This window comes from Protomyctophum bolini (assembly GCF_963924005.1).
Source record: "Protomyctophum bolini genome assembly, chromosome: 19".
Lineage (NCBI taxonomy): Eukaryota > Metazoa > Chordata > Actinopteri > Myctophiformes > Myctophidae > Protomyctophum > Protomyctophum bolini.
This window is the reverse complement of record NC_137880.1, coordinates 11,296,309-11,320,911: the sequence shown is the minus strand read 5'-3', so window position 1 is coordinate 11,320,911 and position 24,603 is coordinate 11,296,309. Positions and strand designations below refer to the sequence as shown.

Below are 24,603 nucleotides of genomic sequence, written 5' to 3'. Positions count from 1 at the left end.
TGTGTGTGCGGGCCTGTGGGGACTCACACAGACACAGCCTCACACACGGACACAAGACATGGAAACACATTTCATTGCTGTCGGGCTAAAACCTCATATCCATTATTTTAACTTGGTTTTTCTTGTAAATTAATGCCCTACTACTTCATACAGTCTTCTAGGCCTACTACAGAGTCACACACATACAAAGTAGCAAATATTATAGACAATCTTGAAAATGTTAAATGTTTACAGTCTCTATCCTTCTTTATACTCTATGATTCAGACGCACTCAGGCGAGTTAGCACTTCCGCCAAAGAAAATAAAAGAAGATGAAGAAGTAGAGCGTCCTTCCGGGTCCTTCAAACACCACTGAGCAGCTTCCGTTGAAATGAATAGTGGCGGCGGGGCTGTCATCCCCTCTAGTATATAACTATGGTTTTGGAATTTGGACATTTCCACCCGACAGCTATACGCTTCACTCTTGTCATACATATCTCTCTGATGACATGCATTGCAGACCAACTCTTAAGTAGTTTGTACTACATGAGCAACCAGGAGAGGAGAAGTGAACGAACTGAAGCCTCTGAGCGTGGTCTTGCTAATGGCGTGAAGGCATCAACATGTCTCTCATGGGCAATCTGCTCACGAGGCTGATTGAAATTTGCACTGATTAAAAACTCGTGCTTGCGTAGAGGGGAAATTGATGACTAAATTGCGCTTAGTCATGAAAATGAGTCTTGCGTCAAAAAGTGAAAATAAATGTGTTTCGATTAATCCTTCTCCAGCAGATTGATGTTCCGTGTGACTGTGTGCAACGGTGTGCTAAAACACTGACATTAATCTCTGTCGTTCTTAAGGCCGGGGCCAAATCCAAACAGCCGCCATCGAAGCTGGATGAGTGAGCGTTGTTGGCGAATGAGAGACGAAAGGGGCGTGGTGCAGTTGGTGAGATATGGGTTGAACGAGATGAACATCCTGCCAAACTTTATACCCTATACCAACGTCACAGCGCAGCATAATGATGGATACGAGAGAGTCTGGGGTGTAACAAACCGTTTGTTCTCTAGACAGACAGAGCTTAAGCTTCACAGAATCTCATCTGACCTTGAATTCGCCGTCCCCGTTCCGAGACAGACATGTCCACTTGATCCATAACTGCTCATTAGTACTGTGCATGTGTCAGGGAGTTTGTTGGCACGTGTGCGTGATTGATCTCGTATGCAGATCAACATCTGATGAGGTGAAACCCATTCCCAGGGGAGGGCGTTTGTGGAAGCAATCCTCAACATGATAATGTCTACAATTAAGGAACAAAAGCTTCACTATTGAGTGAATCTTCTCACCTGGAGCCAGAAATGAGACGGTGGATGAATGGATGGTGAAGTGTTGGAAGGATGTGATTGTTTTAAAGGTGGTTATCAGTGGTGGAAAACGTACTCAAATGTTCTACCTAAGTTAAAGGATAAATACTGCAATGTAGATGTGCATCCGTTACAAAGTAGATTAAAAATGTACTCAAGTAAAAGTACAAAAGTATCGGCATCAAAATGTACTTAAAGTACTAAAAGTAAAAGTACTCCTACTGCAGAATGTCCCATTCGACACGTTCAAAATGTGTACAAAATCTTTTGAAAATAGACTATATACAAGCTTGTAGATTGGCTATTTTCAAATGGCCGAAATGTTTATCGGGTTGAAGTGGTTAATGTATGTTTTCGAATCAAATGTTAAATCTCCAAAGTAACTAGTAACTAAAGTTTTCAAATAAATGTAGTGGAGTATAAGTATACATTTTGGCTCTGAGATGTAGGAGTAGAGTAGTATTGGAAATTGGAAATACTATATATAATAAGTACTGAAAATTGTACTTGAGTACAGTACTTGAGTAAATGTACTGTACTATAATGTACTATGCATGGAAAGAAAATAACTTTCATCATGTCTCATGGGGCTTTCTTTAGCATAAATGGCAGAGTGTCACACGCTGGTATGATGTATTGTCCTTTGTGCAGAGATGAGCTGCTGAAGAAGGCAGCTGTACAGTGGAAAAAACTTGCAGTTGGTTATACTCCACTATGTTACATGATATGAATGTGCCTTATGTAGCAGTGATGACTTCATCCTATTGCGTCGCTTCGCGGGTGTTGTGTTACATTGGCTCACATGCCAGTGCCATCTACATCTTCCTAATCTCTAAGACTGTTGTGATTGGGAGACTGTAGACAGGGAGTGCGGCTCCTCAGCTGCAGCCCTTTAGTAATCGGGTGGAGCCCTATTTAAGCTCTGCTCTGCACTTCAGTGTTTGTCAGATCCTCAAGTAACTTGCTGTGTTTCTCTTGCGCCAGAACCTGTGCCTTGTCCTGGACTTTGCCTCTTCACTAGCAGCCTACGCCTAGGCCTCGAGTTTTGCCTGCTTTTGCATTTTTGTATTTTTGTTGTGCTCTGGGCTGGTAATAAATATTTGTGTTTTAGAACTTTGAACTTGCCTCTGTGTTTGAGTCTGCATTTGGGTTCACCTAGACTTTCATACCTAACACGTTGTGACCTTGTAGATTGTATTTTTCATTACTTCTTAAACATTTGTTTTATAATTTATGGAATTTCTATGATTTCTTCATGAAACTACTGAAGAAATCATTGAATTTAGTTATTCATGATTTTCTTAGCTTTTATTTCGGAATGTTCTTTTTTTATTTAAATAATGATTCAAAACAAAATGTAGGAACCATAAAATAAAGAGACCCATAAAAGATGCTCCGTGACCATTGGGTTCCAACTGAAACCGTGCTGTAAGGCAAGGCACGTTTACTAAATAGCACCTATAACACCCATTTTCGCATATGGGTGTCTCTGTCTGTACCTACTGTACCTATCCTTCCCTATACCCATAACCCTCTCTTTTACCCTCTGTCCCCCCCCCCATGACCTCTCTACCTGTCTGTGGCCAAAGTCATTGAGGATGGTGGCCAGTTTCTTGGTGGTGGCGTGCTGCTGCTGGCGCTGGGCGGCCAGGGCAGGGTTGGGGTCCCTCCAGTCCACAGAGAGCCGGTGGAGCCACATGTTGGACTGCTGCTGGTGGGCTTGCTTCAGACTGGGGTCGAAGCAGTGCACCTCGCAGCCGGCCCCCGCCAGGGAACGCTCCAGGGACCGGTCGTCCACGCCCAACCTGCAAAACGCACAGCACAGCAGAGCACGGGCGAGGTGAGAGGGGTTTCGGAAGTGGATTGGAAGGAAGGACACAGGGGGTGAGTGAATGGAATTCATGCGGGTTTGACTATTCATTTACAACTTAGGGAGGTATAAAAGGATAAGTGCATTTCAATCGGCGGTTCTCAAACTCTTTCATGTCAAGGACCCCCAAATTAATATTACATTTAATATATTACAAAAAAAAGAAGCAGATGGCAGTCAAGTCTATGGATTTTGAGGATATTACAATGAGTATTTTAGAGAGCACTTTAGAGCGAGCCAAGTCTATGGACTTTAACGTTTGTTTAGAGCACTAATGAAGTCGTAAACGTTCCAGCCAATAATGACGACGTAAGACGCCATGTGGTGCCCACTTCACACAAGTGTGATCTACCTACAAGCTCACAACTCGTCATGTGTTGTGAGCTTGTTGTTCTAAATGCCCGAAGGGATTAAAGTGATTTAGCCATTATTAACACATTTTTCCTGTGGACCCCCCTGGGAAACCACCTCAACCTCACTTTGAAAACCACTGATTTAAATGACAAGTCTTATTATTAAAGTGACAATTTACAACCCGATGCAGAGAGATATTATGGACTGACAGGCATGCTGCTGCTGTGTGCATTTTGTACAGCTACTTTGTGAGCATGCCTTGAAGCACATGGTTCTGAAAATTGCCCATAGCGCAGTGAACACTTATCATGACAGAATCGGTTTCTGCGGTGGTTTCTTGTCGCTGCTGAAATATTTTCATGGCTGACAAAGGCTCATGTTTCGCTCTCCTACTATTATCCCACTTTTTGTTATTGTCTTCACCTCCATTATATAAAGTACACACTTTACCCAACATCACTCTCTCTCTCTCTCTAATAGCTCTCCTCACCACCCTTTCCTCTTTCAGTTAAGAATCTCTCCATTCCACGTCCCCAGTGTCTTGTTTGCGTAGTGGCTGCATTCCATAATTGCGGCGGAGGCAGTGAATTTCACAGTACCACATCACAGAGATGAGCCACCCAGGTCCCTAAATGCATCCCACTAGCGGGCTCCAAGAAATGAGCTGACGTGAGCGACGAGTGAGACGCAACAAGATGTCTCTTTTTTTTTTTACCATGCTAAATATTTCAACAAGAGAGACATTTGATGGATCCCCAGTCTCCAGCTGAGGAGGGGGTGGGGGGGGGTATTATGATTGTGCCTGGATGTGATTCAGTGCAGAGGCACTTGAAGACGACACGCCTTTATCCCCTCATGAGTGTGTGTGTGTGTGTGTGTGTGTGTGTGTGTGTGTGTGTGTGTGTGTGTGTGTGTGTGTGTGTGTGTGTGTGTGTGTGTGTACTACTTTAAAGAGAGCTAGAGGTAAGACTTATGAAGGTCTCACTATTGTGTGTGTGCTTGTGTTTATGCATGTGCGCACGTGCACAACAGTGTGTGCATGTGCGTAATGGGGCCACAGGGAGGCTATTTGATCCTACAGCTTCTTAGGGCTCATGGGTTTTCTGAATAGGCCTGCCCTTTCTGTGAACTGTTGTGTCAACACCCAGCCAGCCTCCATCTTGAGACCTTCAAGATGGTTTAACAAACACTGGGTGGCAGGTGTCTGACCCACTGCTCAGCTTTCTTCCATTCTCAACCCGCACTTAATCCTTTTCCTGTTTATGTTTTGCGAGTCGTTGTACCAGAGAGCCCTTTTCAGCTTTTCCCCACGGCTCTCTTCTCTTCTCTTCTCTTCTCTTCTCTTCTCTTCTCTTCTCTTCTCTAAGAGCTCTTCTCTTCTCCTACTGTGCTCCCTCCTCCCTCCTTCCCCCTGTCCTTGACACACTGCTGTTACCACTCATACTTCATTGTTCACTGTACCACCTCCTACACTTCACTGTGTGACAAATGGGACAGAATAGGCTATGTACAACCTCACAGTGCATGTGGGGTCGTTTTTGCCAAACAGACATGGCCAGAATTGGGGCTCGTGTGGTTATTATACACTGCATGCAGTACTGTGATGACCGATGAAATGCGGTGATGCCTGCAACACACGTTTTAAACCAAATAACCATTTCTAAATTTGACAGTGGGGGCACAGAGGGGTGTGCGGTGCATTGCGGTGAGTCATACGGCGCTCCTGTGAAGTCTCTGAGCAGTTCCTTTTTGATGTAGATTGAGGCTGGAGTCAGCCCGCACACAAAGGCTGCACCACTTAAACCACTGGTTCCCAAACAGTGGGTCATGCACCAATTTTTCAACAGGGCTTGACATTTTTGACATTTTTGAGGCACTTGTTCTTTGGACAAGAAAATTTCCCATTCACTTGTCACAAACGTCACTTGTCCGGAGCACCGAGCACCAGAGGGCCGTATTCTCCATTGTGCCACTCGGGCCGTGGCCCAGTCTATTTAGAGCTGGTCTAAAGTCTAACTTCTGAAAAGCGGTGGCGAAAAAACAAGAAAAACAACAAAGATAGCCTACATTGGCAGCCCTTAACCCCCAGTGCATGCACACTTCTGTTAGTAGCGAAACACAGCAAGCCGTCTTTGTTTTAAACGGTCCCCCATTATCAGGTCGGCAAACTGTAAGTTGGTTTAGGTGAATACATGTTTGAATATTAGATGAAGATTCTCAGTTTACAAGTTAATATCCCTAGAATGTCTGTGATCTTACATACATTTCATGTGTTCCAAATACCTGTACCGAGCCATAGATCGGTCCTATCCGAGCACGGTTGGCAGACTGACCTCGTCGGCATTTAAACTTGTAGCACTGCGTGTGCACTCACCCAATAATTACTTCCTAAGACTTGGAATTGTTTTGGGGACTAGTTTCATATTAGATTGAAGGTCCTGGCAGAAAACTTGTATTTATTTTCTTTCTTTCTTTCTCACCTTTATTTATACTCGGAATACAGTTGAGGGCAAGCCCTCATTTTCAACGTAGCCGAGGTTACAATACATAAAATACAGTCACAAGACAATACATCAAACAACATTGTATTTATTAAAATACTAAATAGGAGATCACTTTTCCACGAGCTGCACACGGACAACATTCTCTCTGGCGAGGGGCCTGGAATGGAGTGCAGGACTGAACATATCAAAACTTCCTTGAGGAAGCACAGATGTATGGGGGACACAAATTAGGTGGTGTGATCAATTACCCCGCGCCAATCGCAACACACCTGTCAATTGTGTGCCCCATACGTTTGTGCTTACAAAACCTTGACTGTTCCCAAAGGAAGTTTTAATATTTTCTGTCCATCTCTTCGTCGTGGAAATGTGGCGATATTTTACTTGACACACGTTTTCTGCCAGAGCCTTCAAATGGATATGAAACTAGACGACAATATCTTACTCCAAGTTTTAGCATTATTATTGGGTGAGTTTAAATGCCGTTGTGGTCAGTCTGTTAACCATGCGCGGATAGGACCGATCTATGGCTACATATTTGAAATACATGAAATAAGATCATAGACATTCTAGGGCTATTACCAATATTGAAAAGGTGATTACAATATTGTTGGCTGCTAGGAGTGTCACAGAAACAAAAAAGTTAAATTCGAATGCACGTATGCACCAACCCCAGAAACCTTGGCATTATGTTAGATCAGTCCATGCTTTTAGACAAACACGTTAATTCTGTATCGCGCACCTGCTTTTTTCACCTTCGTAACATTGCCAAACTAAAATCAGTTGTTTCACACCCGGTGTTAGAAACTATTCATGCATTTGTGTCATCACGTCGTGATTATTGAAATTCTCTGTTTACCTGTCTGTCTAAAACCGCATTAGACCGGCTACAACTGGTTCAGAATACAGCTGCTATAGGTTGCTGACCAGGTCTAGGAGATCCTGTCATATAACACCCGTCCTTGCCTCCCTACACTGGCTCCCAGTTAATTACAGAATACATTTTAAGATTCTAGTCATTACACACCGAGCCCTCCATGGCCAGGCACCTCATTATCTCTCTGACCTGCTCCAACCGTAATGTGCCCAGAAGGTCACTGAGATCCACATCACAGGCTTTGCTGCTTGTTCCTCAGACAAATTGAATAACCAAAGGCGATCGAGCCTTTGCAGGTTTTTTCCCCTAGGCTATGGAATGAGCTCCCACTCCACCTAAGAACTGTGGATTCTGTGGACATTTTCAAAGGGCTGTTGAAAACTCACCTTTTTAAACGGCTTTCCATAGCCGGCCTGGTTAATTGTTGATTGCTTTATTTTTACTCTACATCTTCTATTTTGTCTTACTTTATTAGTGATTTAGTTCTTGACTTGTTTTTTATTGACTATTGACTTGTTTTAATTTTATTGTTGTTAAAGCACTTTGTGACTGTAATTGTCTGTGAAAGGTGCTCTATAAAAAAACTTTACTTACTTACTTACTTGTACGGAAAGATTTATTACTTGTCCCGGACAACAGGACAAGCCTTAATGTCAAGCCCTGAATATATATTTCAAAAGTAGTAATTTTAAAACAAACAAGCAAACAAACAAATCTAAGAAATTCCATAATAGGATGGCTGAGGCTGGCGTAGCACGTGGAAGGAACACGTTATTCAGGGGGGGGGGGGGTTCCCCCAGTAGGACGTACAGTAGCGCGTAGAAGGAACACGGTATTCCAACAGGTTCCTTTCCCCTCCATCAGGCTGACCTTGCGGCTCTCAAAGGGCCGCTAGCTAATACAGCGATATGCATTATGTATAGGATGCTGGGACCAAAAAGCATCAAGAGAGAGAGAGAGAGAGAAGCGAGTTGCTGGTCCTCTCATGTGGAAAAACACACTGTGTGCCTCCCCCCCGCACGCCATATGACAGTCCAATCAGAAAACATCTGCTCCTTCCTGCCTGGGCAGGACCACGCACGGCTCATTAAACAGCATGCAAATGAGACATATCAAACACTGAATGCATGCACACGCACATGGCATGCACACGTATGTGCACACATATACACATACCACACATTCTTTGGTGTGTGTGTGTGTGTGTGTGTGTGTGTGTGTGTGTGTGTGTGTGTGTGTGTGTGTGTGTGTGTGTGTGTGTGTGTGTGTGTGTGTGTGTGTGTGTGTGTGTGTGTGTGTGTGTGTGTGTGTGTGTGTGTGTGTGTGTGTGTGTGTGTGTGTGTGTGTGTGTGTGCCTGTGCCTGTGCCTGTGCCTGTGTGTGTGTACACCATATGGCTTAATGCCGTTGACATTTCCGCTTAACCCTGGGTTATTGTGGAGCAGTGGCCTAGGCTGTGATTGCTGTCCTGTAACACATGGCAGAACTCTCCCAGGGAGAACATACTTGGCATACGTGTGTGTGTGTGTGTGTGTGTGTGTGTGTGTGTGTGTGTGTGTGTGTGTGTGTGCGCGCGCGTGTTTGTATTTGCTGTACAGTATATAAGTTTCACCAACATCTGGCTGTGCGTAACTACCTTGATTTGATTTGAATACTCCTCCCCCGAAGCCCCAACACAGCCGCCTGGATTCTAACCCGGGGAACGTGAAACCAAACATCAACCGCTCATCCACAAGGGGGTCGATCCCCTTCTGGCCAAGGGACAGATTGGGCTTCCTCTCTGAGCCTTGGACACTATAGGGCTTCTCTGTGGTTCACTATAGGCCTGCAGTGTTCTGCACGGTGGAATTATTTTTCTCATTATTTGTCAAGAACGTATTTAATGGAAAATGAAAAATGGACAAGACCTTTATCGGCACTGCTGGTTTTAGTCAAACTCAGGAAGCATGCATGCAGGCCCTTGAGGAGTTTCGTCAAACAACTTAATCTTGTTGTGCGTGCGCGCGTGCTTGTGTGTGCGTGTGCGTGTGTGCGCGAGTGTGCGAACCAGGAATCTAGGAAAAGAAGGGACACATATTCTTTCGCTTTTTCAGTGAAATCACTGAAATGTGATTGCAGTCAGTCACGTTGTGCCAATGTGCCATTATGGCATGTCTTGTTTGGTATGGAATTTATTTTTAGACGCTTGCTTTGGTTTTTCCAGATTAGCCAACTGTTATTTCAGAAGTCAGAGTCTGCGGTCGCTTATAGGAGTCTATTGAATTAATTTGTATGATCTTATAGCGATCAGCCCCATGGCACAAAAATGCTAATGAATAATTTTATTGGCTTGAAAAATCTGATTCCTGAGTCATATTTCAACCATGCTGCATTCAGGTCGTGCATTCATCTGTTTGCATTAATCATGCGATGAGTCATAAAGTCCTCCTTTGTGCTGGCATAAGAAACACCTGTATGCATCCACACATTTTGCATTCAATATGTGCGGGCATGTGCGTGTCTGCTGCACGCTTATGTGCATATTATGAGTCTATCCTCCCATCACTCAGCCAGAGGAAATCAGATCCATTTTTCGTTTGACCTCTTCAATTAACCTCTTGCCCCTGCCTCTGAGTGGCAGAGTGCCAAGAACGGCAACAATCCCTATAGCCCCTCTCTCTCTCTCTCTCTCTACTCGACCCCTGCCCTCGCTCCCACGGTCCCATGCCATCAAGCCAGCCAGCTCACCTGTGCTGTCTCTCAGCGCAGTCACATTAATGGGCCCACTGTCTCCAACTGCAGCCTAATCCCATTTGGCCCTGTGTACGGAAGCCCCCCCCCCCCTCCCCCGCTATACTTTGGCAAAGCAGCGGGGCCTGGTGTGGATCCGTCCCAGAGCTGGGAGATGTCGGCCGACTGAGACAGATCAGCACCCATCCAATCTTAAGGAGGTCAAGTGGCCATGAGTAACCTGAGTTGATTTGACGGAGCGGAGTCCAGATTACTTGCCACTCGAGAACGGGAGAGCGAGATAAATGAGGGATCGGGTTCTGCCTGATGCTTGTGTGTGGTGGAGGGAGCGTGTGTGCGTGAGTGCGTGAGTGCGTGCGCGTGAACTCACCCCAGTGAGTAGACCCTGCAGTGCTTGCTGTCCATGTTGTGTATCAGGCTGTATTTGGGGTCCAGGCAGACAGTCCACGGGCCCTCGTTGGACAGAGACACACATGGAACCTGGCAGACAGACAAAGGGACATGCATGTTATGGGTGTCAATCATGCCGAGTATACTCTTCCCCGTCTCAAATCAGAAGTCCTACACATCTGATTTGCCATACAGCTATGATGTAGTATTTGTAGTTTTTTTAGGAACATCATCATTTTCATCCAACATTTCTGACATTTCCATTCCATTCCCTGGTCAACCCTACTTCACTTGAGCTTTCCTTGATAAATGTGCTAGTGTTTGTTAACATTCAGGACGGGAACCCCTTTTGGTGTTTTAAGCATTATGTTATACTTGTAGCTATTGAAAAATAGCAGATCTACAAGCTTGTAGCGTGGCACTGAGTGCTTGTAGATCTGCTATTTTTGAAGAGCTGCTATTTTAGAAAAAATGTGGAAAATGTGGCACATCTTTTGAATATGTGTTCTTTCAGAGCGAACGTTTTTAAGTTAAAATCTTTGCTTCTGGGGGGGTCCCTGGAACAACATATTTTCAGATGGGGGTCCGTGGCCATATACAGATAATCTATTGGGGGTCCTTGACATGAAAAAAAGTTGAGCACCACTGACACAGAAACATAGGCTTTTCAGAAAACTGATTTAGAAGCAATTTGTTTTTAGAAGCGGCCTCAGGTCTCAGGGGTTAATCATCTCTGGCACATACATATACAGGAATCTATACACTATTCATCATACATTCATGCTGGGGGGCTTCTCATATTCATTCATGTTTGATCCCGCTTGGGGTGACTGATGCTCTTCACGCTGTCTCGTTCACTCCGGCTCACTGGCTCTCCTTTCTTTTCTGTCACGGTGACGGAGAATGGATGGGATTGGTTTCTCCAACCTTGATACACGAGGCTCATGTTCACAGAGTTAGAGAGAGAGCGTGCAGGTTCCCTCACCGCTCAAGGATAGTGCCAGGCAAGGCAAAGGAAGAAGACAACATCTGAATCATTGCACTGAACGGAATTAGGCCACAGACTTTGTTTCAGCATTTGTGTGAAATGCGTGCTTGTATGACCTGTATGAACCGGAGTTGTTCTGTTGTTTTTCCATGTTGGTAATTGTGTCCATCACCACTATATATGTAACCAAGGCAAGAGGCTGTTTTTTGTCTCATAGTTTTCTGATTCAGCGGTGACCGAATCTAGCCTGACCAGGTCACCTGCGTACCCTCCATTCATATCTACCAGTCTGCCCTGAAGCCTGGATGGTGATAAAACTGACTAACATAAATCAAATATTGTGATGTGATATGGCTTTTGTACATGTTGACTCAAGCCTGCATTACAAGACTCATCTACTGCAGTGATACTTTCCTCACATGTTCCTGTATGTCAAAAGCATACAGTGAATTCCATCCATGTGCTGCCGTTGCTGACTCTAAGGCCTCCCTCACACAAAGAAGATTAAACTTCTCCACGGGTGTGATTTTTTTTTTGTAATATATATTTTTACTATATATCCTTATTGTGTGTATCCCGCCCCCCAAAATGAGTTTGGTACCCCCCCTCATATTCAGCGTGCATATCACGCATGAGCCGGTTGCAGTATAGAAGAATACCAATGATTAATATAATTAGCATATTATGTGCAGCATGCTTTCCGCTGGCTTCATGCATGTTGCACTGGTGATTTGACAGTCGTGTTACAGGCCGTCTCCCCCGAGTCGGAGCTTCGCCAGGGACTGTACGTGTCAGGCAGCATCAAGGCTACGGGTGCTGTTATCGCACACCAGCTCTCTCTCTCTCTCTCTCTCTCTGCCGTCTGTCACGGCTTATGAATGACAGCTCCCTTCAACGGACTCCTCTTTCTCCCTCACAGGCATGTACGCACAGCCACACACACATGCACACACACACACACACACACACGCACATGCATGCATGCATGCAGCCATGCACACATGAACACCCACATAAAAAGCTCACAATCACTTTCTCCCTTTCTCTTTTACTTTCTCTTATTTTCTGCCACATTCACCCCCTCCCTAACTTCTCCATCTGTCCCCTCCCCTCTTTGATTTTCGCCTCACACACGAACAAACGCACGCTTGTTGTAACTAATTCATTTTGAGCTGCGTTATGAAAGATACAGAACCAATAGCCATATGGGGGAGGAGGTGGTATACTGCCAAGAGTGAGTAAGGGCATTGCCAAGTTGCCGTTTACTGCCAACCTGAGTTTAGTGCAATAGGGACGTGACACATGCCATCTGAAAAAAGTCCTATAAATGCATTTTGGAAGCTGAAACTAAAACTGCCTCTGTGTGTCGTTGTGTAACCTTGACAACAGAAACGAGGTTTGCAGAAATCCGGGCCTTTCCCCCCCGGCTACTTCATCTTTCTACCGAGGCACTACATATTTTCATCGATTTGTAGTTATTTAACTCTGGCCTAAACAAACAAACAAACAAAGCATAACGTCTCATTGATTAATCTTTAAGTATGAACAGAGGGGCTTGGAACTCCATCTCTATGGTAATCAATACAGTAATAAACGATGTGCGTGCCATGATCACTGCAGGCAGGACAGAAACATTGGCAGGGAGAGCTGCATGTGAAGAGGTGTTCCCGGTGTGGCTTATGATCCTGGGCTGATAGCTACAGCTACATTTTTTTATATAATTACTGAAGTATAGCCTACAGTTACATCTCCCTGCACATTACGTAATGGGGTATTTCACTTTAATACACTTCTGGGGTGATTTTGAACGTCTACAGCTATAGTCTCCTGATTCAATATTTGGATATTTATTTATTTTTATTCATTAGATCAGACGCCCTAACTGTTAACACCTAGATAGGAGAATGTCGACAACGAAGGCAGACACACAAGACAAACAAGCAGTCTGATTCGATCCTGTGTCTCAACAAGGAATATGTGAGTGCACTAATAGTCTAATACTAACTGTTCGAGCCACCAGGAACCCCTATTGCTTTGCTGTTAAAGCAGCAAATTAAATTTCAAAGGCTCTATTTGATTTTTTCCCCCCCTAATTGTAAATTCAGCTTGTAATATAGCACCGTAGAGAAGATGTAATCAGAAACGACATAAAAAGGAAAGTGGCACATTAGGGGCTGCAGAGCACGTGGTCTGAGAGTTGAGTGAGTGTTGTTGGGATGCAGTTTTATGACTCGGGGCAAATGGCAAGCCTGTAGGTTCTATAGCTTCTGGCAGCAAAACATACAATATGAAAAGGAGAGGCGCAAATTCTCCTCTCCTATATGATCCTCTCATTTGGTAATGGACACTCACACCAGTGAAGTTGCTCTACTGCCCCATGGCTGATGGCATATAAGACATGAACCATTTATCTGTTTTTTACCAGCTGCTGTGTAAGTACAGCTGGTCAATGTTCTCCCTGCGGTGATTTAACGCCCAACTGTAGTTGAGACCTATTTTTCTCATTGGCTGTGCTGACAACCTATCGTCCTGATTGGCTGCCTCGTTCCTAGGCAACCACACACTTTTTGCCTCTAGCCGACCTCTCAGTCATGGGATATAAGGCAGCAGTTGGTATTTAATTGATGTCATCAATTCTTGATCCACATTAAGGGACACTTAATGTGCTTATAATGCTATAGTTCCTGCTTACCCTTGGACCTACATTCTATATGTGGTTAGCCAGCTTGCTTATTAGAAGTTGCTCTGGATAATAGCGTCGGCTAAATGCATGCGTAAGAACGGTGACTCACTCACCTGTGGTGTGGTGATGTAGGTGAGGAATCTTCTAGCTTCATCCTCCAGAGAAGGGCTGTCACTGGCCCATGGCTCCAAGTCTATGTGCCACCGAGGAGACTACAGAGAAACACACGTGCAAATACCCAATAAACACATCGTAAAATCCTCAGATATTAATCTAACACTGTGAGTGATCCTCACGGGTTACATTTGTCTCTCTGATGGCTTTCAGGTTTAGGATAGTTTAGAATTTGACACTTAAATTGTTCTTTTCTACCCCCTGCGGCCGAAGGAACAATAGCCAAGTCTTATCTTGTGCCTACAGCCCTACACCTGTAGCACCTTGCTCTATTTCAACGCTGTGTTTCATCTCCTGTGTGTGTGAGTGTGAGTGACAGGTGTAAGTGTGTTCCGTGTCCATGTATGTGATCCTCCTATCTGAAATCTAGGTCATGTGCAACCATACAGTACGTCCCAGGCTGCAGTTTGTCTTATTCATGGCTCTGACAGGCCTGTGTGTGTCTATCCTCAACTGATCTGCATCAGACCGTCGTCACCATACTTTGTGGCATTAATATGTTGCATGACTTTACTTTTATTAGTAGACAACGTTTTGTTCTTTTGTTTGTTATGCATTTAGTTAGATATTGCCAACTTGGCACCTATACTGTATTTACACACGTCAAAATGTTGTCACCATTGTCATTGTCATTATAATACAATGAAATACTCTCCCCAGGTCGGCAGAGGGAGAGTAGCCCAAGGTCATATTACAGCAATTGGCACCGCGTGAAAAATGGGTTACACATTTGTGGGATAAAAATGTAATAAATATATAAATACATGATAAATACTTATATAAATACATACAAATGTTCTCTCTCTCTCACACACACACACACACACACACACACACACACACACACACACACACACACACACACACACACACACACACACACACACACACACACACACACACACACACACACACACTCTGACCTATTTACTAACTTACTTACTTGGATGCCATTTCCTGACTGTTTCACTAAGAAGTGTAAACTAGCCGAACTAACGCTCAGCGGCCCAGTCGGCACACTACAGTACATCTGCAGAGCCTCCTGAAGTGCCGCTAGCTGTGTCACATTCCTACTAGAACCTGGCAGCCATTCTTCAAGGCCTCGTTCATTTCTACAGGAATGTGTCTGTTTATGATTAGAGCAGAGGCACGAGAGAGGACGAAAAAAGGGACGGAAACGACGAAACAGACATAGATGGATTGATAGACAATACCTCGACGGAGATAGAGCTGGGATGTGTGATATTATGGTAGAAAAAGTCCTCATTTCTCACGATAACCACTACGGTCAAAATGTTCATTAACAGCATGCCTCAGCAGGCTATGTCTGATTTAATGTGTTGCCTGCATGGAGTCTGACAGTGTCATCCTTGCCAATGTGCTTATTATTGTATTTCAGTTTATTTTCTCCGTTTCCCATGGTTACAGATGGATGGTTCTTTGGCTCGGCTAACGTCATCACGTTTGGGTGTGTCCACTGCTCTGAGCACAGCTGACAAACAACGTGTAAAGCATTGTTTCCCAAACCTTTTGGCTTAAAACCCAAGACAGAAATTAGACGTTTTCCCGGGACCCAAAATAGCGAATATATAGCAGATCTACAAACCCACAACGCATCGCAGACTTATTTAAACATCTGCTTTCTATTTCATGGAACTTTGTCTTTTTCTTCATGAAATTACTGGACAAAAACTTATTTGAATTTGTGTTGAATTCATTAAGTTTTGATTGGGTTGAAATAATAATAATTAAAAACAAAATGTGGGAAACCAAAAAAAAATAAAGGGACCTATAAAAATGTGTCCACGACCCACACATGGGTCCCGACCCAGTGTTTGGGAACCACTGGTGTAACTATGAGGTCGTTCTTTCTTCCTCTATCTCCCTGTCCGTCGCACTTCTCACGTCTCTCCTCTCTCGCTCCTTTGCTCGCCGTGGCCCCTGTTTCCAGCTTTGTCAACACAGGCACAATAATAGGCTTCCCACGCCCGGCTTTCATTTCCGACCTATACCGTTGTTGCCTCCATGAAAGAGTAAACAACCGGGCAAACTGGCCTTGATCCATCCAGCTTTTTTCAAAGCCGTCGCAGTGTTTCCAGTTTAAAGGGCGAGAGGGAATGAGGCATTCGCTGTCAGCGTGGAGGTGTTTCTTTCCCTTTCTTTTTGACATTTCTGCCTGCATTTCATTTGCAAATTGCAGGAGACCTCCATGTTGCTTATAAGTCACCACTTTGACATTTTCATCTGTCTCTATAACGTGGCAGCGTGACATGTTTGCCGAGTGCGCTCTCTCTCTCCCCCTCTCCCCCTCTCCCTCTCTCTCTCTCCCTCTCTCTCTCTCTCTCTCTCTCTCTGATGCTTTCACATGTGCACATACAAAGAAACCATACAATGCATAGACCATTTTTCCACACACGTGCACACGTACTATATACGTACTATATAATGTGCGCTCACGTGTGCACATTCAACCCTGTATGCCTTCAGGACCGCATGTGTTAGATCCAGAACCATATAACAGCCATTATTTGACCTCTTTTGTTTATCGACACCGGTATATCGGCAATTATGCAGCCAATTTTGAAACACTTTCAACCTGGTGTCCATGTCTGTCTGTGGCAAGTTTGGTGCAGATCAGAGCAACCTGTGCACCTGTGGCTCCCCGGGGGTCCACGACTTGGCCCCTGGTGTGACTGTGGCTCCCCGGGGGTCCACACTTGGCCCCTGGTGTGACTGTGGCTCCCCGGGGGTCCACACTTGGCCCCTGGTGTGACTGTGGCTCCCCGGGGGTCTACGACTTGGCCCCTGGTATGACTGCTTTCGTTTGGTGCGATCTGCACCAAACTTGGCACAAACACTGTTCGGAGAGCAACTCACAGGCCTCACAGGTGGAGATGTTACGTTTGTGCCCTCCATCGTCCCATCAATTTCAATATAGGATGTGGATCAAAACATCAGTATTTCGGTCTAGGACAGTGGTTCCCAAACATTTTAGCCCGTGACCCAAAAGATATATTACATAGCGGCTATTTTCACTATTTATTTAAACATTTGTTTTCAAATTTATGGAATTTCTTCTGAACAAAGAATTTAGTTTTTGATTCATGAACATTTTAGCTTTTTGGGGAATGTTTCTTTCTTTAAATATCTATATTTTGAAATATAGGCCTAATTAAAAACAAAATGTAGGAAACCAAAAATATAGGGACCCATAAAAATTGACCCGCGACCCACAAAATGGGTCCCGACCCAGTGTTTCGGAACCAGCGGGCTAGGACTCTCCGAAATCAGGATCGGCATCGGAAACCAAACATCTGGCAACCGTGTGTTGTATGTCCGATTGGCAGTGATGCTTGACATTGGCCATGCAGGGCTGTGGATCATAGCTGTGGATCAGCTGTGTACTATACTGCCTAATGGCTGTGCAGCTGTGTGGCTCCCTCCACATTGTGTGGAATTGTGCCCTTATTCGCTGTGGGTCAAAATATTTGAAGGCCTGTCATTGCTTTGACTCTCCCTCCTCGTCTCTCTGTGTTCATACGTTCGCCAACATAGCATCCCTCTCTTGCCCTCTATTTCATTCATTCTCTCTCTCTCTCTCTCTCTCTCTCGCTCACCTGGCTGTGGCTCAATGTGTTTTATTGATCACTCCTCCAGGTCTTTAGTTTACTCAAGTTAGGTAATAAGACCTGGTACTTAAGACACGCAAAATACAGTCCTGTATGGCAGTTCTCCGTCTCTATATGCTGAACTCTGCATGTGCATGGAGATGTGACGTCTTTGTTCCGTTCCCTTCCCTTACAAACCTTGTGTTTCAGCTTGCGCTGAAACGCCACATGAAATCTAGTTTCAGACGTGACTTTTACAGATAGCATCTGTAAAATATGTCAGTAAAGTATGGGGGAAACCGTCTTTGCCCTTCTTTGTCCTTTGTTCCAGGTTGACTAATGACTGCAGGTGCGGTGGTCTCAAAAACAAAAGGAAAGCTGGCAGGAAAAGACTCGGTCCTCGCCGCTTAAATAATAAAGCAAGACTCCTTTCACTGAGACCTAAGAAAATAGAATTATTTTTTTGATGCTTCGATAAAGTGCACCTCTAGTTTAACACTAGAAAGCGATTTGAAGCCCAGCTTGTTTGTCTGTGATCCACCCATATAGCATACTGTTATTTATGCAGAGAGCGAGTCTCTGACGTGTCTGATCTACAGTATGGGATACATATTACATTCATCCCATAGATCAAACGTGTCTGTTTGTCTGACTGCTGTTTACAATAAATGAAACATCCACCTACGCCATGTTACATCTCCCAGGAGCCTATAGTCGTTAATGTTATGCTTTCGGGCAGTGGTGTGAATGTACTAAGTGCATTTACTCAAGTACTGTAAGTACAATTTTGAGGTATTTGTACTTTAATTGAGTATTTCCAATTTCCAATACGTTTAGCTCTACTCCACTACATCTTAGAGGCAAATATTGTACTTTTACTCCACTACATTTATTTGAAAACTTTAGTTACTCAGTTACTTTGATTATTATTAGGCCTATATGAAAAAAACATTATCCACACGGCCATTTGGAAATAGCAATTTGCTTCGCATTGTGAGCTTTTTTTATACATTTGAAAACTTGACATGGGACATTCTGCATAGTGAATACTTTCTACTTTTGGCACTTAAAGTACATGCCAATACTTTTACTCATGTCCTTTTTTTATTCCAGACTTTTACTCCTATGTAACGGAGTATAGTTCTACATTGCGGCATACAGGCATAGATACTTTTACTTATACATAAAACAATGGAGTACTTTTTCCACCACTGCTTTCTGGTGCTCCTGACCTGTACCTCTTCTATCTTCCATCTCTTCTCTGCCCCTCCCTTAGGCTCACCTGTCAGGCCTCCTCAGACATCTAGCCCCCGGTGCAGGTTGAGACAGGAATGCCTTTCACAGGCTATAGATATCTGGAACAATGGACTCGCTTGGGGTTGGTCGGTGGAGCGTTTTGCCCGTGTGAGGGAGGTGAGGTGAGGTGGAATATAGGGCGCTATAGGGTTCCCAAACACTGGTGGGAACCATCACGGGAACCATCACGGGACCCATTTGTGGGTCGCAGACACATGATTTTTATGGGTCCCTTTAGCAGCAGGGACCTCTTGGAGAACAGTGTGGGCCTGGTGGAGTTGTGGGGGTCCCTGGCTGCAGCAGCAGGGACCTCTTGGAGAACAGTGTGGGCCTGGCGGAGTTGTGGGGGTCCCTGGCTGCAGCAGCAGGAACCTCTTGGAGAACAGTGTGGGCCTGGCGGAGTTGTGGGGGTCCCTGGCTGCAGCAGCAGGGACCTCTTGGAGAACAGTGTGGGCCTGGTGGAGTTGTGGGGGTCCCTGGCTGCAGCAGCAGGGACCTCTTGGAGAACAGTGTGGGCCTGGCGGAGTTGTGGGGGTCCCTGGCTGCAGCAGCAGGGACCTCTTGGAGAACAGTGTGGGCCTGGTGGAGTTGTGGGGGTCCCTGGCTGCAGCAGCAGGGACCTCTTGGAGAACAGTGTGGGCCTGGTGGAGTTGTGGGGGTCCCTGGCTGCAGCAGCAGGGACCTCTTGGAGAACAGTGTGGGCCTGGTGGAGTTGTGGGGGTCCCTGGCTGCAGCAGCAGGAACCTCTTGGAGAACAGTGTGGGCCTGGCGGAGTTTGTAGAATTCCAGGAAGCACAAAAGGTATTCCAAAGTCCACAGGCCTGCAGCGTTCTGCATGGTGTAATTAAGTTTCTCTGTCAAGAAGAACGTATTTAATGAAAAATGGACTAGACCTTTATCGTCACTACTGGTTTTTAGTAAAACTCAGGAAGCATGCAGGCCCTTGAGGAGTTTTGTCAAACACGTGTGTGTGTGTGTGTGTGTGTGTGTGTGTGTGTGCGTGTGTGTGTGTGTGTGTGTGTGTGTGTGTGTGTGTGTGTGTGTGTGTGTGTGTGTGTGTGTGTGTGTGTGTGTGTGTGTGTGTGTGTGTGTGTGTGTGTGTGTGTGTGCGCGCTAAGTAAGTAAGTGCGCGTGCACCATAAGTGCTTCCCTGCTAAAGTAGTGATGGTGAGATTAGTGTTAGGCCTTGTTGTGATCAGCCATGCAGTAACATGTCATCAACACCTCTGGAGCAGTGAAGGTTAAAGTGCTTTTAATAAAACACACAATAAAGCACATGGTGCATCCCTGCTGTGAGCGTATAGGCCTATACAGTATGAACGGATGGAAGGATGAACAGAAGGAAAGACTGCTGGGTGCATTAGTCAGTGATCCGTTGGTCCGTTATTTATGGGGACCAGTAGCAATTGAGACAAATCACTAGTTCATAATTTATTCTGACCCTTGTCCCCCCTGACCCTTATCCATAATTTATAAATTGCTGCTAATTATTATGGACTTAGAATTAGATGGTCTCAACTCGTCTCAACTGCTCATTATTATTGAATGATTAGCTGTTGTCGGCACGCGACTCACTCTGGTGCAACTGAGGATATAAATCTGGCTTTAGTTTGGTGGGTTGATTTAGTGATTATTGCATTCTCGCTGTCTTATGTAATTTGACCTTCAAACACCCCTCAAATTAAATCCTTTGGTCAATATGTGAGAGAGATTAGTCCAGGCTGGGGGCAGCATGTGCCAGCCCATTGTTATGAAGTATCATTGGTCTGGTGATGGCGTGCAGAGTATTGGCAGATTTTTGGGGGCGCATGAATAAGACAAACAAGAAAGGTCCATAGACTTGGCTGCCACATGACGTCATGTCTGAAAGCCAGGCGTTGGAGAGGACAGCGCCCCTCAAACATCGCTGATTATCGGGACGTCGAAAGAATGACTCGTCCGTCGCACTAATGGGCAGCCCCTGGGCAGGTGATCTCTGTCGATGCAGTATATGGACTTATGCAGGTTGATCAGGGCGCTTGTTCAGCGGGGTGCGCCCGGAACTGAGACGGTGTTCCTTCCCTGAGAATCTCGTGGTGACGGCATCATGTGTATCAGTCGGAGGAAACATGCTTGTGTCCTTAAACAAGAATTGATGACATCAATTAATTACCAGCTTCTGCCTTATATCCCATGGCTGAGAGGTCGGCTAGAGGCAAAAAGTGTGTGGTTGCCTAGAGACGAGGCAGCCAATCAGGACGATAGGTTGTCAGCACAGCCAATGAGAAACATAGGTCTCTCTCAACTAGAACTGCACTCTGTCGAGTGCATATACTTGCTTGTTGCACACTAGTAGGCCATAATGGCCTACATATCGTCATTACGTCACCATCGAAAACCAATTACACTCTGGCATTAGTATGCACCGTCCCAGCAAATTGTGCCTGATACGGCAGTGGTGCCAGATTACATACTGTACATCTGTATAACTAGCTCTCAATGATGACGTAATAAAGATGTGGATTAAAGGACCTAATGCCAGAGTGTAATTGGCTTTCGATGGTGACGTAATGACGATATGTTTTAGTGTCGGGAGGATTAAAGGTAATGCTCCTATGTATACATGTATGTAATCTGGCACCACTGCTGTATCAGGCACAATTTGCTGGGACGGTGCATACGAGTCCCGGGCGAAACTAGTACTTGGGCGCTCTGCTTGCGCAAGTAACTACAGCAAGTGGGCGTGAAAGCACAGCAGAGAGAACATTGACCAGCTGTGCTTACACAGCAGCAGGTAAAAAACGAACCAGTCGGGTTCAGCAGTGACAGGCAGGAGACCACAGTACAAAGGGGAATTGGCTTAATGACTAAACTGGGACAAGTGTAACTTATGCTCTGTGGGCTTACTGCATGACCCACATGAGTCAAGCCAAGACAAAGAAATTGAAAGGCAATGCAAAGTGTGTGATAAGTGAGCTCTGCCCTGTAGTCAGGCTGTGAGAGAATCGAGAGCGGCCGTGGCGAGCGTAAATATTCCCTGTGAGCAAACAGGAAATGGCTGGCTCAAACAAATAGACAGGCGAGGAGGGGCAGACTTTATAGTCAGATGGAGGAATGCACAATAAACATGCTGGGAATACAGTATACTAGTACAAGGCAAAACAAAGACGTAGGAGAGCTATAGTGCCCTACAAAGCCAAAGTGCAGTAACTATGGGGAAAGATGCTGGCTGATGTTGGGTTTAAATGTGTTTCAACTGGTCAGCAGAATGAGATATCGGCAAATAAGTGATATTACACTAATTGCTGATATGGTCTTGAGGTAATTGTTTATACCCCAAAAATCATGAAGGCTAATTTGACCTTTGGGATACACAAATAAGTTGGTGTGTCCAAAAACTCACAGGTCTCCATCAGGGCAAGCTAATACACTTAAGGCGACAGTCGGAGAACTGCCAAGTCAGCCCTGTCTATAATGGTCAAGTGCCAGGACTGCTGGTGTCAGACGTCGGGTCAGTTCAACTGAGTCCACACGCTGTTACAGAAAGCTCAGCACAGTGAAACTGTCAAAACACTGAGGTCAACATTACGCAGAGTGGTGTTGTTGTTGTTTTTACACCACTGAGAGTATTGGCTTCACTTGGAGGCTCTTTTGGGGACATGTTTGACTTTTCTTTTGCTAAGCTTTTCGTCCAAAAAAGTTTGGGTATGAAATATAATGGGCTAAATCTCCCTCTGTACTTCCTTGTCTGGCTTTCAATTCTGTGAGAATATACATACAGTTCAGAGTAGGGAAGTAATGGATTAGCCTACATGTCACAGTTACATCATTACATAATTCAATTAATGAATGTAACTGTAAGCAGTTACAATTATAAAGATTTTCTTTTTGCAATAAACTTACGGTTAATAATCAAATGTTGGTGTATGGTTTGCACTCTTGAAAGTAAAATGCACCGTAATAGAAAAATATTTCCATATTCTAGGCCTATCACGTTTCAAAATCGTAATCCCATAAAAGTTACATAATTTATTACATTTTTAGTAGGGTAATCAGTAACGGATTACGGTACATTTAAAAAAGAACCTTCCCAAACTCAGCTCAGCTCATCAGGTACGAGAAAACTGTATTGCTGCCGTAGATTAATTCACAGATAAATCATTCACAACACGGTGTTGGCTGCCTACATCACACCACACACAGTGGAAGATGAAACTAACTGTATGAAATAGAATGTACCAGCCCATATCAATCAATGCGCTGATTATGGAAATGTAAAGCCATTAACCTGGCTCGAAAACACCCGTCTGTCGACGTACAGCGGTGAGCGTGGCATATATAGCACCCGAAAGCAATCCTTTACACATGCTGAATATAACCCGTTAACTGCTTCACTTTACATGAGACCATTAATTCCAATCACGTTTCCTTTTTTCCTTTACCTCCCTCTCATGCACTATATTGCCCATTTGAGAGGCTCATTATAGCGCATGATCACCGCTGTTGGAGTCGCTCCGTCGCTCACGTTAATGTTTGCTATTACTATCCAATGCAACTGCAATCAGTTAAGCTTAAAAACCTTAACGTGAAGGCCTCTAACTCTAATAAATTGGAAACGTGCACGAGTGGAGCGCGATTAACTTGCACTTATAAGCATCTGCACATTCTCGGGGGAACATTAGCAGAAAGTCAGAAATGTGCGGTGCGCATGTAGATCTGCTAAGAGAGATTTGGTGTAGAGTAGACCAGTGGGTTTCAACCCTTTTCATATCAAGGTCCATAATATATTCTGCATTTGAGCCAACGACCACCATTTGATGAGCCCATAGGCACCCGCTTTGCGGCGAGATCAAAGCATGTCGCCACTTTCTTACTATTCCACTCGGGATCATACATCATCATACAGTACATCATCAAATTCCGGCCAATCACAATTGGCGTCCTCACTTCTCAGTGGCCAATCACAATTGCCGTCCTCAATTTTCTGTCCTCACTTTTTATTGCTCAGCCAACTAAATCATCGCTATGGAGTGCTCAGTCAATCACATCATCACAGCTACATGGGGTACACTCAAACACACAAAGCTGGGCATAGGAGGGGCTAACGCCCCTCAAAAAAGCGGTACAAGACCAGAGCAGGTGAAACCCTAGCGTACCAATTCTGGAGTGAACATCCAGCCAAAATAGCCTATATTTTATACAGTAGTGTAGAGGGAAAAGGGAGCAGCCCTAGTTGTAGTGCCCTATGGGGATTATGGGTAACCCCGGTCAGCTGTGCAAGTACAGGGTTTAAGTGGTTAAGACGATGAGCAGGTTGTTTTTGCGAAACTCCCGCAGAGAGGTTAATATAAAAATGGCCTTTTGGATACAGAGAACAAACACCGGTTGGGAGGGGGGGGGGGGGGGGGGGGGGGTGGGGGCTGCTTTCACCACCATGCAGCAGACTTTCAAAGTACCCTGGAATACCTCAGAAGTACTGAAGAACTTAAGTAAATGTACTTCACCACTGTATGGTACGGGATGAACAGTACAGTATCCTATACTGACCGACCAGACAATCGCATCGACATAGTTTATGCAGAGCTACACGTCTTGTCTGACTAATCCAGCTGATAGCATGACTTCGGCAGTCAGTGTGTCAAATCCCATTTTAGAGCCAGCTATATGGTGTATATATATATATATATATATATATATATATAGAGAGAGAGAGAGAGAGAGAGAGAGAGAGAGAGAGAGAAGGCTCTAACAGAATTAAAAGGCAGGATTAAGCTGATCTTTTTAATAAAGTGAATAGTCTTAACACGGCTT

At 44.7% G+C, this 24,603-nt stretch overlaps 1 protein-coding gene across 1 annotated transcript in view; it reads right to left on the bottom strand.

Moving 5' to 3' along the window:
- mettl24 (methyltransferase like 24) overlaps positions 1-24,603 on the bottom strand; it is a 38,210-nt gene that overhangs the window by 4,831 nt on the left and 8,776 nt on the right. Inside the window, exons 2-4 of the mRNA XM_080791127.1 lie at positions 13,849-13,947; positions 10,045-10,154; positions 2,917-3,148 (exon numbers count right to left, since the gene is read on the bottom strand). Of these exons, the coding sequence (XP_080647253.1) occupies positions 2,917-3,148; positions 10,045-10,154; positions 13,849-13,947 (441 nt within the window). The remainder of the gene's footprint in view (positions 1-2,916; positions 3,149-10,044; positions 10,155-13,848; positions 13,948-24,603) is intronic.